General features: G+C 36.0%; 1 protein-coding gene across 3 annotated transcripts; it reads right to left on the reverse strand.

Moving 5' to 3' along the window:
- Positions 1-612: 612 nt before the first annotated feature.
- On the reverse strand, positions 613-11,749 carry LOC116770829 (uncharacterized). 3 transcript variants are annotated; one of them, XM_032662453.2, is made up of 3 exons: positions 11,460-11,749; positions 3,025-5,579; positions 613-1,286 (listed from the first exon to the last, which is right to left on the reverse strand). In XM_032662453.2, the coding sequence occupies exons 2-3, from the start codon at positions 5,577-5,579 to the stop codon at positions 1,175-1,177; spliced, it is 2,667 nt and encodes an 888-aa protein (XP_032518344.2). In that variant the 5' UTR covers positions 11,460-11,749; the 3' UTR covers positions 613-1,174. The 3 variants fall into 3 exon arrangements, with proteins under 3 accessions (XP_032518344.2, XP_061376893.1, XP_061376892.1); XM_061520909.1 differs by lacking the exon at positions 11,460-11,749 and adding an exon at positions 8,343-8,559; XM_061520908.1 differs by lacking the exon at positions 11,460-11,749 and adding an exon at positions 5,908-6,185.
- Between the last annotated feature and the right edge of the window lie 2,033 nt (positions 11,750-13,782).

Here is a 13,782-nt window from a genome sequence, read left to right on the forward strand (position 1 = left end):
ATTTACTAACAACTCTGAGTGAAAGGCATTCAATTATTAAAAGGTACTGTTTTATATTTCAACATATTATAAATATTCATTATTGTGTATAGGAGGATTCTCAACAATATGGAAATAATCAAAATAACGGACCTCGAGCATGTATATGAAATTCAAATGTTATGTTCTTCTTTTAAGCCTAATTTAAGAGAAAGTTACTATAAAATGATTTTTTAATACTTTAAATAATTAAACACTATAAAATATCCTTAATATAGAAGCTGAAATGTCCCTCTTTTTATAATTATCACACTATATTGTGATTGGTGAGCCTGGTAGGAAGATGAATTTTAATCCTAATATCATCAGTTTATTAAGTCCAAGATATTAAAGGCTTTTAGCTGTGAGGGTAGTTGTACTGGCTTGCGTTTATTTTTCCTTGTCTCTGGCCTAATTCAATAATATTGTTTTCGATCGTAATATCCGTTTCTTTCGGAAGTGAAAGAAATATCATTTATTATGCCACGAAAAACAACTCATATGTACTGTGTTTTTAAATAAACCTAGTATTTTTATTGAAAATTTAAAACAAAATCATTTGAAAAATTGTGATAAAATAAGTAAAAGCCGTAATATTGTTATTACAATTTTTATTATTAATAAATAAATAATTTACAATTGGTCCAAGCGTATTTACAACTTACAGCGCGAGAGTAATAATTAAAATAAATTATAGTTTGATCTACAAACGGTTTAAATAAATAAGTTGAATAAATAGATTCACAACACTCGCATTGTTTAGTCATATGAGACGTTGAAGCAACGGTTTCCTTCATCGAGACGACATTGTAAAAATATAACTATCTTTTTCTTACAACGTCTGAGCTATATCTCAAAAACACAATATTATTAATTACCATCATGTGTTATGTTAGCTAATACTTTAATATCGATAAAACCTAATAAAATCATAAAAACTTAGAATATCGAAGTATTTCTACGTCATTAAGATAAATAAATGTGTGCCTGCGGCTTTATCGCCGAGTATTTTTTATCACAAAAATACCATATTGATAAAGCGCGCACGTTCAAATCCTGCTGACATGTTAACTCTAATACTTGTCTCTGGCCCTTCAGACGCGTCCGTCGAGACACTTTGTACTTATAGACTGGTCTGGACTGGTAGGGTGAAGTATCAGATGGAATCGCAATGGAATCTGTAACAGTCGTGATCTCTGCTGGCCGACATCACGTCCCCGAGCTGGTGGGCCACTGCGGCCGCTCCCGCCGCGTTCCCGCGAGATATCCTGGAACATTTAATATATTTATATAATACATAATTTACCCGACAAAATACTCTTTAAGAAGCACGTATTGCTATCGTTACGGCAATACCCACAATATTTGTCTCCTATCATGTATGCGTGTCTCATTTTATTAAATCATTTGTTAAAATCTTTTTGACCAATATAAAGAACGGACTATGATGATACTTGAGATTTAAGTTGTAAAAAAGCATTCCATAGTTCCCGGATTCACATTGTAATAGAGGGTTTTTAAACGATTCAATGCCGTATCAAGTAATGTTTTAATAAAGGCTAGAGCCGAGAATCGACTCCTTCACAGACCCGCATCTCAGTAATCTGTGACCATAAAAGCATGTGAATGCATGAATATTTCCACTGACACGAATATGTCTGGTCCTCATAAAGCGGTCGTTCTTGAGAGGCCCAGACTAGTTTTCCGTATAAATTAAAATTAAATTTATTTCATTTATTCATAAATTTTCTTATATATTTATCCGTCTTAAGATCGATGCGACGCTCTGTATTAGAACTTAACTACAGAAAGCCATCTTATTCATTCATTTTAATTCAACCAACTTATCTAAAATGTGTTTTTTTGATAATTAAGTGACTAAAGCCGTTATTCCATATTTAGCACTACTCATGATGCGCTGCTGAATACATAAAAAAGCAATAACTGTTTAAGTATTTTGTTTTACTATTATAACATTTACACGCATTGATTTATGACCGGTGCCGGAGTTGGCTCACTCGGCAACTCGGCATGAATATATCAGTTCTAAATTATAATTTACGTTTTGTGTATGACATGGAGAATGCGCTCCGATCACTTTCACCTCTGGTGCGTGTTTCCGAACGTTGCGTAACTGTTACCGTTTGACGTTCATTTTGGCGGCAAACGGTCTGTATTTATTTGTGATTACGAATCTTCTCTCGTTTTATAATGTCGTAATAAGAGTTCGTTTTATTTAAAGTGTCAGTGGAACGAGGTGCAGCCATCGACGTGTTAACGAGAACCATCTTCATAGTAATTGTTGTTAAGTGAACGCACTGATCTACTGACATACATACGCTAAGATAATTATTTGATAGGAATTTGTTGTATATATTTTTATTTAGTTAATATCTAAATTTTAACCCAAACGACGTTATATTTTGTAAGTAAAGGATTTTTGATTAGCAATTAAAAAACAAAGATATGATTCATAAGTTTCTCGACTATTTAAATATACGACGCCGGTTGTAAATTGTTACCTGTAATGTAATGTCGAGACACTCGAATAACTTTCACATTATGTACATATGTTATTAATTTTTAAAATACTAACCACCTCATTACATGACTTTTACTTTTATTAGAAAAAAAGTTTAGATCAAAATGTTTTATTATTAATAATATAGATTTTGAATTTGAAACCTATTTGTAATTAAATATGGCAACATATGCAGGTATTATTTACATTATTCATTAAGTGCTTCTCACATGTTTTAAGTTTTGTCTCGTGTGAAGAAAGTGTCTACGGTTACACAACACAAGACAAGTGTATTGTTTACGGACGGTGTCGATTGACCTTTAGAAAGTTGTGTGAACGCATCCGGAAATACTCGAGGAGTAACCTTGAATGTTGTTTGTTCATCATCGGCTGTGTTATATTATATATTGAATGTTGAATATTTTGTATGCGCACACTCTCGCTGTACTAAGAATTTTATACGATATACAAAAAGTAATGCTTACATTTTGAGAAGAGATTCCATTTTCTTCTCCATACCAAACAGGGAGTCAGAGGATTGCGAGGTTAACACTTTACAGAACGTAAACTTTGCGCACTGTGAGTCCCTCCAGTCCGTCTGTTTGACCAGCTCCAGGGCTGCGGAGGTCAGGCTCGAAGAACTGGAAATGCTTTCCAAATGTTGTAAATCACCCGACGTGTCGTCTCCTAGAGATCTTTTAACACTCCGTCTCCTCCTTACAAAGTTTTGATAAGGATTGTAATAGGTCACCGTGTTCCTTTTCGATCGACTCACATCACTGTCTTCTGGTGACATCACCACATACACGTTTTCGCTCGGCATTTTGTAGTTGTCGTCGTAAAACTTCTGTCTGCTTAATATTTTTCTATCGATATCATATGGCGCGTTGATGAATGCTCTCTTGTGTTCTTTCTCGAGATCGTCTTGTGTGTCTTCTCCCGCACTGCGCATGATGTTGACGTCGAGAAGTTTACCGACGGCCACTGCGCCTAATCCGAGCGCAGCACCACCAGCCATTAAACCTAAAGCCGGTAGCATGGCGGGCGCTCCGGCTGCTGCGGCTACTCCAATTTTATCTTGAGCGTATCTTTGACTTTGAATAGAATTCGAAGGGTAAAGTCCCAAATTATGAGATATTTTATGGGTGGCTTCAACTATGGGATCCAAAACGGGCTGCGTGACTCTCGCTATTGGGTCGATAAGCGGCCTCGTAAACTGATGCACCGTTTGGCTTGCAGTATTGATGGTATCTTTCATTGAATCGGTAATTCTTTGCCAGAATGACGGTTCAGGAGCACGTTTGACGTAGCCGTAACCGTAAGGATACTTGTTGTGAGAGTGATCGTAATATGAAAACTTATTATATTCATCCTCATAGTACCTGTTGGCGCTGATCCCTGTGTTTTGGCTGCGCTGTTGATTGTATCCGTTGATGGGTTCCATCGGATAAGGATGAGCGCTCTTTGGAACGTTCGTGTAATACTTTACTTTTCGTTCCTTATTGTCGTAGTTTTCGGCGTTATCTCTGCCAGCTTTGGCAGGCTGAACTCCAAGTTCCGGATGAGCATATTGCAGTACAGGATTTCTTACACTTTCATCGAAATCAGGTTTGGCGTCATTCGGAGTGTACATGAGTGAGTTTGGGAAGTTGGCTTCTCCTGGGTGTTGTAACATTCTTCGTTGAATGTGACTCTCAGCGTAGTCCAAGTCGCCGTTATGAGCTCTTGAGCTTCTTCCACTAAAGTAATCCCGTTTAGATTCCTGTTCATTTATTTGTTTGATGTACTCGATCAGTTTGGAATTAGCAACCTTTGAGTTGTCAGCTTTCGTGAATGGACCGTATCCAGTTTTAACAAAGTGATGTTCTTCTTTTGGCTTGTATGAGTAGCTGGGAATAAAGTCCTGATTTTCAAATTTCATGTTATCAAACTTTGTAAAAGGACCATCTACTGGTTCAAAATTGTCTTCCTTCGTAAATGGTCCCAAGTTTTGTGATGGTTCTTCTGCCGCTATATCAGGGTAAACGTCAGCCTCGGGGATAGCTCGCGGCGGTGTGTAACCTTCGGGGTAGGGTATCAATTCCCCGTTAACTACCCTTGCATTTCTCCATGTTTTTTTGTCTGATTCATCGTCTGGCATTCTTATTCCTTGTATTTCTGGAATACCATCATCACCCAAAGTAAGAATGGATCTGCCGCGTTTATTATTGTATTTGTCGATAGCTTTCTTTAAATACATGGGCTCAGAGCTTATTACTACTGGGTCAGGAACTTTGATCGGTTTCGTATCTTCGTCGGACACCTTAGTACTAACAACTTCTATGTAGACGGGGTTTCTGTCATTCTTTATAACTGGGTTGTAAGGATCGAACCTGTAGCTCTTAATAGGACCGCTGTAGTCCGTGTAACTCTTCGATGTTATATAAACTTTTTTGTTCTCCGTTTGCTTTTCGTTATCGTAAGTTGGATAGTAATTATAAGTTTCTGGGTCGGACTCTGGTTTCCCACCGTCCTCTTGGATATGTGATTCAGGGTAGACGGAAACAGGGGACCAGTTCCCGTATTCAGCTTTAACATCAGCAAAGTCGTCATGCTTATGTCTGTTAAGATAATAATCAAAGCCAGCTAGGTCGCTACTGACTGTTCCAAAATTAAGTTTTCTTTGATCTCTTGACTCGGTTTTGTTTTTATTTTCATTTGTTATGTTTGCCTTTGAAGTTGTGAGGGTAGTTCTGACCGACATAGTTGTAGGTACTGGTGTCGTACTGGGGCCCTGTGTCGTCGATTTGCCATCTTTTTTCTTGACAATTAATTGTGTCACATGACCCGACTTGGACCTCACATTTAGGGTCTGGGTTTCATGAGGGTTCAGACTTCTGGAAACCTTCAGTTCTGTGCGTGTGGTCCGTGAAGGCAGGAGGGTCGTTCGGATCGTTTTGGTCGTGGTTGTGGTCGAGTTGTCGCCATGATCCGCTCTGATGGCTATTGCGCAGAACAGCCACAAAATGGCGCAAGTCCGTATTGGGCTTACGGGAGCCATCTGGAATGATACACGATTACGTTATTAATAATAATGATTAAAGCGTTCCTGTCATTATTTGTCACTGGGGTTAACTTAAATGAGGGAAAATTTTAAGATCCCTTTTAAGTTATTTTACATTATGTTGAGTGGTATAAAAACACCCTGTTCCTAAGATGTGTGAGCAGTAGTTTAGATTAAAAATTATTGACTTTATGTTGATGTTATATGATTTAAAAATAAAATTATAGTTTTTTTATGTGCATATAGTAAAGTATATCACACACAAGAGTAACACACTTTGTTTATAAAAATGTTTTAAGACTAAAACAGTTAGGAATGTTGATACAATTAAGGGCATCTGTCTGTCCGCTGTACAAGTAGCCCGAGGCTGGTAACAAGTCCGGTGATAAACACCGCGTGTAATCTTTATAGATGACCTCTGCCACCGACATCTCTTGAGGCACGCGCTTCATAGCCTTCCATCACACGTAACAGAAAAAACTGTTCCAATACGATTCACATTCTACTCTCAGTTAATTTCAATTCCACGACAACAGTCATTTGGCACGGTAGTTTCGAGTGAATCATTTAAATGTTCCACATCTGTTATATTACATGGCATAATGAGTGTAACAAGTGAAAAGAACAAGAATTGATTAAAATGAAAGTGCAGCTAATGCGGCGCCGGCCGAGGACCGTGGGTCGTGTAGGATCGATTTATTGCTTCGAAGAGTTTTCCGAGCAATGACGGCTAAATTATGTTTTATAATTTACTTTCATTTCTAGTACTACAGTTCAATGTAAGCTCTGTGTTGTTCTTGTGGAAAAACTACCAAAATCATTTATACAATTTATAGTTTTATATGTTTATAAAAAAAAAATCGGTCGCAAGCTTATTTGTATCACGCTACTTTACTTCTAGTCAAGTGTTGGCGTCAATAAAACTGTCGTTTTCCTCGCGACGCGTCTCGTATGCTGATTTTAAATAAAATAAATAGCAACATTGTTACAAAACATCACGCGTGTATCGGGGAATGGACAGTTTCACATAGCTGCATTAATTTGTAGAAATCGCAAGACATGTTCTTCACCAAATAACAACGTCTTAGATTATGGAGTCGTGCAATGCAATGATTTGCTTCGTAATAAAATGTAATGACGGTCATCTATTGCTATCTCGGTTATAACTGATCAATTGGAATTCTTGTATTGGTGACAAATTTAATTAATTTATTATATAAAAAAAATAATTGGAATAGTCTCGTAGACGTGTCCTATTCGTGCTGCGTATTAACACCATTGCGTAATGCACAGGTACGTGTAGTAACAATAGCGACATTGCCTAACAGAATCAAACAATATTTGTGCGAGTGTACTTAGAAGGAACTAACAAAGGCTGGAGCGTCACGCCTGTGTTATTAAACGCTAATTACATTACAAGAACTCATTAGTGCTATTTGTTCGAGTGCGTACTTACTAGAGCGCGAATAATTTATGAGTCGAGATCTCATTTAGATAAAAATATATATTTGCAAATGTCATTGAATATAATCTACACGGCCAGATCTGTGTCGAACTCGCAACTGAATGTTCAACAGAAATTGGAAAGATAAAAACGAAACAAAAAAGATATGAAATTTAAAGGCTGATTACGTAAACGTGGCGAAACCGTTCTTAAAACGAAACGCCGATATATTTTCCGAGTTTAATGTAACAGAGAGACCGTTACCGAGCCGTTAATTATCGAAGTAGGCCGCTTTTCGCGCCATCTTTATTTTCACGCAGTTTTCTTTAGCTACGTGCACTGCCGACGTCACCACAATACATTATTACACTGTTTACTTACGTTGAGAAACCCTGACCTATTTTAAGGTCTGTTTTTTTAAATAATATTCATTTGAGTAAATATATATTGAACTAAATTGCAGAAAATTATACACCAACTGACATATAATAACGATTTTTAAACGCAATTACAGAGATTGTTAAAAGCAAGATATGTTTCCTATTGATTTCCTTAACTTAACTTCGATCTATAATATCTCATATTGTGACACGAGGTGATAATTTACAATAAATTATAATTAAAATTTTTAAAAAAATATAACATTTCATGGACAAATATATGAATGAGAATCATAAGGAGAGATGTTGGGTTCAATGACCGAGCACGAAAGTGAAATCTCAAGTTGAACGTCCAGTCGACGGAACCGGAGGCTGTGTGCTGTACACACACACACACACACATGTGTTTACATTATATACAATTAAAAAACCTTTATTTATACAATTGCTTTTTAACTTACATGATAAATTTTAAAGGAACCGTTACATAGTATGAGAAGTTATAAAATTAAAATACGTCGAGGAAAATTAAATTGAGAATTTATTTTTTATAAAAATACACGTGTATAAACGAAAGTCACTGTAAATAAGCATATGGGTAAGGGTCAGAGAGTTGATGCCAACCACTCGGTGAGGAATAAGGTCGGTAGAAAATCAACCCAGCATTACAATCTATCCCTGGTACAGGCGTCACTTAATTTCTCAACATCAACGTTCCCTGCATCTTAATTTCATTTCATTTAAGTTTCAACATCCCCTCGTAATGCTCCGGGATTTAACATTAAAGAGTACTAATACTTCTATGTCTTGACTGTCTGTTTGTCACCCATTGACACACTACTTGACGCGCGGAATACATGCCTAACACGTCGTTAAGACATAATAACAGCTTGTTATAGATTATAAACTGACAATGGTTAATTCAAGAATAATTACGTGTTTTAATATCAATTCCTGCTAATTGAATGTTAGGCTGCGGCCTGATGAGCCTTATGTGATATCATGATGTGTGATCTGGCGTCATTTTCGGGCCAAGGTCCGCGGTCCCCGGAGGTCTGGCCGGACGGATGTTATGCAACGATCAAACCGCGTCCAATTCTACAGAGCCGCGTCAGTATTCGAACGCAGTGAAAGCCTTACGTCACTCGCCAGCTCCTAACAGCACGTTTAAAACATTAACACTACGAGGAAAATAAATTACTCGATACTTCTCGCGTTTCAAAACGGACTGTAGTATTTTTGTTAAAAATGATACAGAGATGAGAGCAGTGAGCTCGTCTTTGGTTTCTAACAAACTTGTAAACTTAAACTCCTAACTTTTTGTCATATTAATAGTTTGAGCGAGCCTCGGTTATAGTTACAGTTCAATTAACAAAGCCACATATATTGGAACGTCGCGTGCCGAGCGTCGCGTGCCGAGCATGACGTTATTATGAATAAAAGACAGCAATGAAATCAAATGCCTACATTGAATACTTCCGACTGCGACTAAAGCCTATGTCTTATGCGTGTAGTACATTTATATTTCTTGGTTAGAGAAGTTTTGAAAATATTTGAGAGACTCCGTCTTAAGCGCAAGTTATTAGAATGAACCTTGGTGGTGCCATAAAAGGCTGTATTTTCCAATCAGCGTTCCGCGTGATGTAATGAGTCTCCGCTTACATATAATAACGCTTATTTCAATGTTATAAGATAATAGTTCATTTATTTTCTTTGCTGTTTGTAGACGAGTACCTAAGTGTATAATCTACGTGTTACTGTTTACATGACGAGGAATTTTGAATTTTAATTATGCAAAATTATTACAAATAGGGGTTTTACAGAGATTATAATTTTATATGAGAGCAATTCACCTCTTAATATGATATAAAAAACTTGTTAAGGAGTCACAAGAACTAAACTCACTTCACACAATGGAGAAAGAAAGTATCGCACAGTGAGTGAAGCGTCCATCTCACGGTTAGTCATTATTATTTGAGAGTTTAGAATCTTGACGTTTTAATATGCCTTGCCGTCGTATATTTTTTGTTAATTAATTGCTTATTATACTCTTTTATTCGTCGTTTCAATAATAATTTCCGCACATTATTTTATATTTTAGTTCTCAGAGCTGACGGTAAAATTATATAAAAGATTGATTGATTATTTCGTTAAAAAAAAACGATATCAATTGTTCGGATGTTTAAAGCATTTATTGGACTGGGATCGAAACACAATTTCATTTACTACAAAAACGTTTTAAAAGTAGAAATCTATTACTGTGTCGCGACGGACCCGGCAGCCGCACGGTGAACCCATGGCATGCTGAGGGTTCCGTCTCATGCATGAGTGTAATGACAAAAACAGTTATTAGTGTTGATTAAAACGTATTATATATATATAGGTTTATGTAATTAAAAGAAATGAAACCTACTAAAATAAAGTCACTGATGGTCTTTGAGTGTAGTATGAACGAACATCGTCAAATAATGAGAGACCAGTGAGCTCTCAATCACGTTATTATTCAATGATAGAAATTCGTCTTTATATTAAATTGAGAACGTAACCAAGAAGTAAAATGTTTGTGGCTCAGCTGCTTCCTGTACGTTTTAACTTAAGATAACATTAACTTTATACCTTCTCTTAAATAGTGTGAAAGTAAAATCACCAGACAATATAGTAGGCATAATATAATTACCGTCGTATGTGGGACATGCGACATTCAATAAACAAACATGGTGTGACAAAGATACGACACAATGAACGTGTTGAATGTTCGGAAAGAATCGATGCTCCAGTTTACACGACTGTACGCTGGGAGGCTGAGAGGCTGGGAGGCTTACACAACCCGACGGAACAGATCAAAATGAACCCTAACAATGTTACATAAGACACATTGTCCTGAGTATAACGTAACTGAGTTCTTATTCAGTATTGGTAGTACGCTTTGATCAGATTGTGTAATAAGAAAAGTACAACATATTCATAAAGTACTGTCATAGTACTTTTTTATACATTGGCAACACCTTCAATGCAAAGAAATTGTACTTCGGTGCGTAATTCTTTTGCGACAATGATTTAACTTGTTCCGAGCATGTCTCGCAGTCGGCCTAGTTCTTCGAAAGCTATTTAAATATTAGTTCAATATATTTTTATATGTGAATAAAAAAGCACGTTTTGTATTATAACTTTTAAGACATACATTTCAGTAATTTATATAAAATGCATACTTGTTTACTTGGGACTCAGCTTTGTAAAATACTTTCGCTGTGACTGAGAAACTTTCCGCAACTAGTCAGCTTTAATTAATTTTCTGAATGTCAAGTGTGATTAATAGTGATCATTATATGTATGTATGTATTCAGACTGATCGGGGAATCTCCTCCCCTATTTAAAGTATGTCGAAGGTGCGTCTCACTGGGTGCAAGTTCTTATCTCTTGATAGTTAAAATGCAAAATTTCGTAATCGTCTTAGAAGTGGCCGCGGGGAAGTTTCAGACATCACTTTCCCATTTATATTTACTACGTTACACTGAGTTATATAAATCTACGAACTATTTTTTTATTCAATAGGAATCTTTTTAATTCCGAACGACTTTCTCTGGAGTTAAATAAATTATTAATTAACACGTGAACAGTACGATACGGTTTGACAAAATATTCTAAAAATTATGTTACAGTGTTGCCATTAAAATATTGGTAAATAAATTTTAATGACAATTTATAAATCATTTAATTAATATCTATAAACCTATTAAAATGAATAATAAAATGTATGTTATATATAATACATATTATATAAATATAAATCATGAACCCGGTAAATGCATTCCATTCGTAGAATAATAGATAATTAATTATTTCCTTGATAGTTGGTTGTAATGAGTGAGTATTGTTTTACAGCTATAATATACACGGCGCTGTTCATGTGCTCATTTGTTTATTATTACAAGAAACACATGTACAGAAAAAGGTATTTTTTGTCACTTGGCCTCATATAATGACAGTGTTGTGTGGTTGTTACTAGGTATACCTAATGAGTGTATTGAAACGAACTGCACTCTATTCACTCACCGTCTAAAGTATTCCTGGTCGTAATTCAGAATGAATCTGGTCTCATGCTCCGCGCCACTCACACAGAATAACAAAAATACAGAATACTTGAAATCGAAATTTATGAGATTTCGATGTCGAATCACAATAGTTCACTGTTCGCGTGGTGGTGACGATGTCGGCGTGTCAGGTGCAACTGACTGTGGTCCGCGGTGAGAGTTCTGCCGGTGAGCTCTGGTGGTGGCAGAGACGGTGGCGGGTTCACGTGTGGGGCTAAACCACCTACTTCGCTGATTTTTTATTTACACTCGATGGCTGAATATTTTCTATATTATATGACTGTGTACAGTAGAGTGTTCGAAAAGTATTTTAGAGTTTCATTCCCGTCTCATATATATAAAATATCATCTCTTAAATTAAACTTAATAAACATGATACTTATTTACTTGTAATCTTTTCTCTTGATATAAATTTCTTATGACTTCTAAAGAAATGTTATTTTCAAGCCAACGTTCAGTTCCCGAGCTATATTTCAGTCACACCCATTCCCGATGTAAAACAACAGACTAAAAAAAATTGAGAAATTGCTATTAATATTATTTTAAAAAGTTGAGAAAATGAAGATGTGACTCTTATGAAGCCTTTCACCTGTTGATTTCTGAAGATAATAGTTAAGACAGCTTGACGTCCCGGATATGTTTAGAAGTACATATCATAGTTGAGCTTTAAGTGAATTAATTCCATTATTTTAGAAGATACAGCCAGGGAAAGATATTCATATTATTTATAGTTATTGTCAATATGTTTTTGTATTTGCCAAAAAACACAGATCCATCGGAATCTCTTCCAGTTTTGTCAGTCGTGATGACAATATTTATCGTCTCCTGAAGGTGTCCTCTTTCCGGGGTGATTATGATATATTTTTTCTATAAAACTATCCAATCGACAAACGCATCATGAATAAACAAGCTCTCCTTGAGTCAACGTATCATTGGATAATGTTGCGAAATAAGAAAGCTTCTCTAACCTCCATTGACACTTCATACATAGTCAAGCTGGTCTGTTGCAGGAAAGTTACACGGTAGCTGGTACTGGGGAAACTTATCGCTCAGACACCGTCACTTGCTGACTGTACGTGCTCTAACTCTTTTCAATACGAGATGGTTAATGAAGTATTTCTATGTTGTTATGACGTCACGAACGGCACAGTCGGTATTCAGAGATCCTTTACGCAGCTTTATAAACATAAACAGATCATAGTTTTCCACCTTCGTAATAATGTCAATGAAATCTTAATCAAACTTTTCTTTTTCATTTTCATACCACATAGTTTTTTCAATTCAGTTTAGAATACAATCTTCTAAGCAATTTCGCGCGCTGTATTTCTCTGTTTTATTGACGGATATTATACAACCACCCTCACATATAACACTCGTTACATCATGACACTTGACGTTCTGTTATCAGGGAGGTCAGCTTCACACGGGTTCTTTATTACTTTAGCGTTAATTTTCAGACGTCGCCTTTCTTTCGTTTGTTAAATTTAATATCAATCATAAAATCATATACTCGTGTATGAAATGAAACATCACCTTTCAAATGATATTTTTAATACAACATGTTGGAGGACTTCTCCGCTCAGCTATCTCATGCGTACGAGATGACTGAAAATTAAAGGTAAGTGTAACAACAATGAACTTCATTACTCAATCGAGCGATCGGGAAAATATCTAGAAGATGTTGGTAGGGGTAATAATAATATATAAATTTCATGTTATAAATGTACTTATAAAATGTAATAATTGTCAAAAGTAGACTTTTTAAACAAACCATTCATAAAACAGATTACATTATTCTCTTTACAATTTTCTTTTAACTTTTTGAGCACTCCCGCCTTATTTGGACTTCGTGATTCAATGTAGTGTTATTTATCTTTGAATGTAACTCTGGAACGGTAATTACAGCGGCCTACATCACCTCCATCACCTCCATCACCGCCTCAGCTGACAGGATGATGCCATTATTAATGTATAATAATCACCGGACACGACGTTTTCTACGTCCGTTTGTGACTCGAATGACTGATTTATTGAAAGCTCATTAATTAAGTTTAATTATTGCGATATTTGCCGACATATACATTACATATTTCTATTTTAATTCTTTATAAAATATATGGAAATGAAAGTTGAATGCGGATAGACATGTAACGGGCGTTAGTGTGTATCGCTTACTTAGACTATGTTCTGGATAAATGTTCTTTAAAAACTGTAACGTCTCGTGTCATTGAGACGGGGAGGGAAATTTGAGACTGTCATAAACTCTTAGCACTTCGATCATTAAT

This window comes from Danaus plexippus, chromosome 7 (genome assembly GCF_018135715.1).
Source record: "Danaus plexippus chromosome 7, MEX_DaPlex, whole genome shotgun sequence".
Taxonomy (NCBI): domain Eukaryota; kingdom Metazoa; phylum Arthropoda; class Insecta; order Lepidoptera; family Nymphalidae; genus Danaus; species Danaus plexippus.

Excerpts from the sequence above, each read along its gene's own strand:
- LOC116770829 (XM_061520908.1), bottom strand. Across the intron at positions 1,287-3,024 it reads ATGGAATCTCTTCTCAAAAT|GATATCTCGCGGGAACGCGG; the intron begins GTAAGCATTACT and ends TAAATGTTCCAG.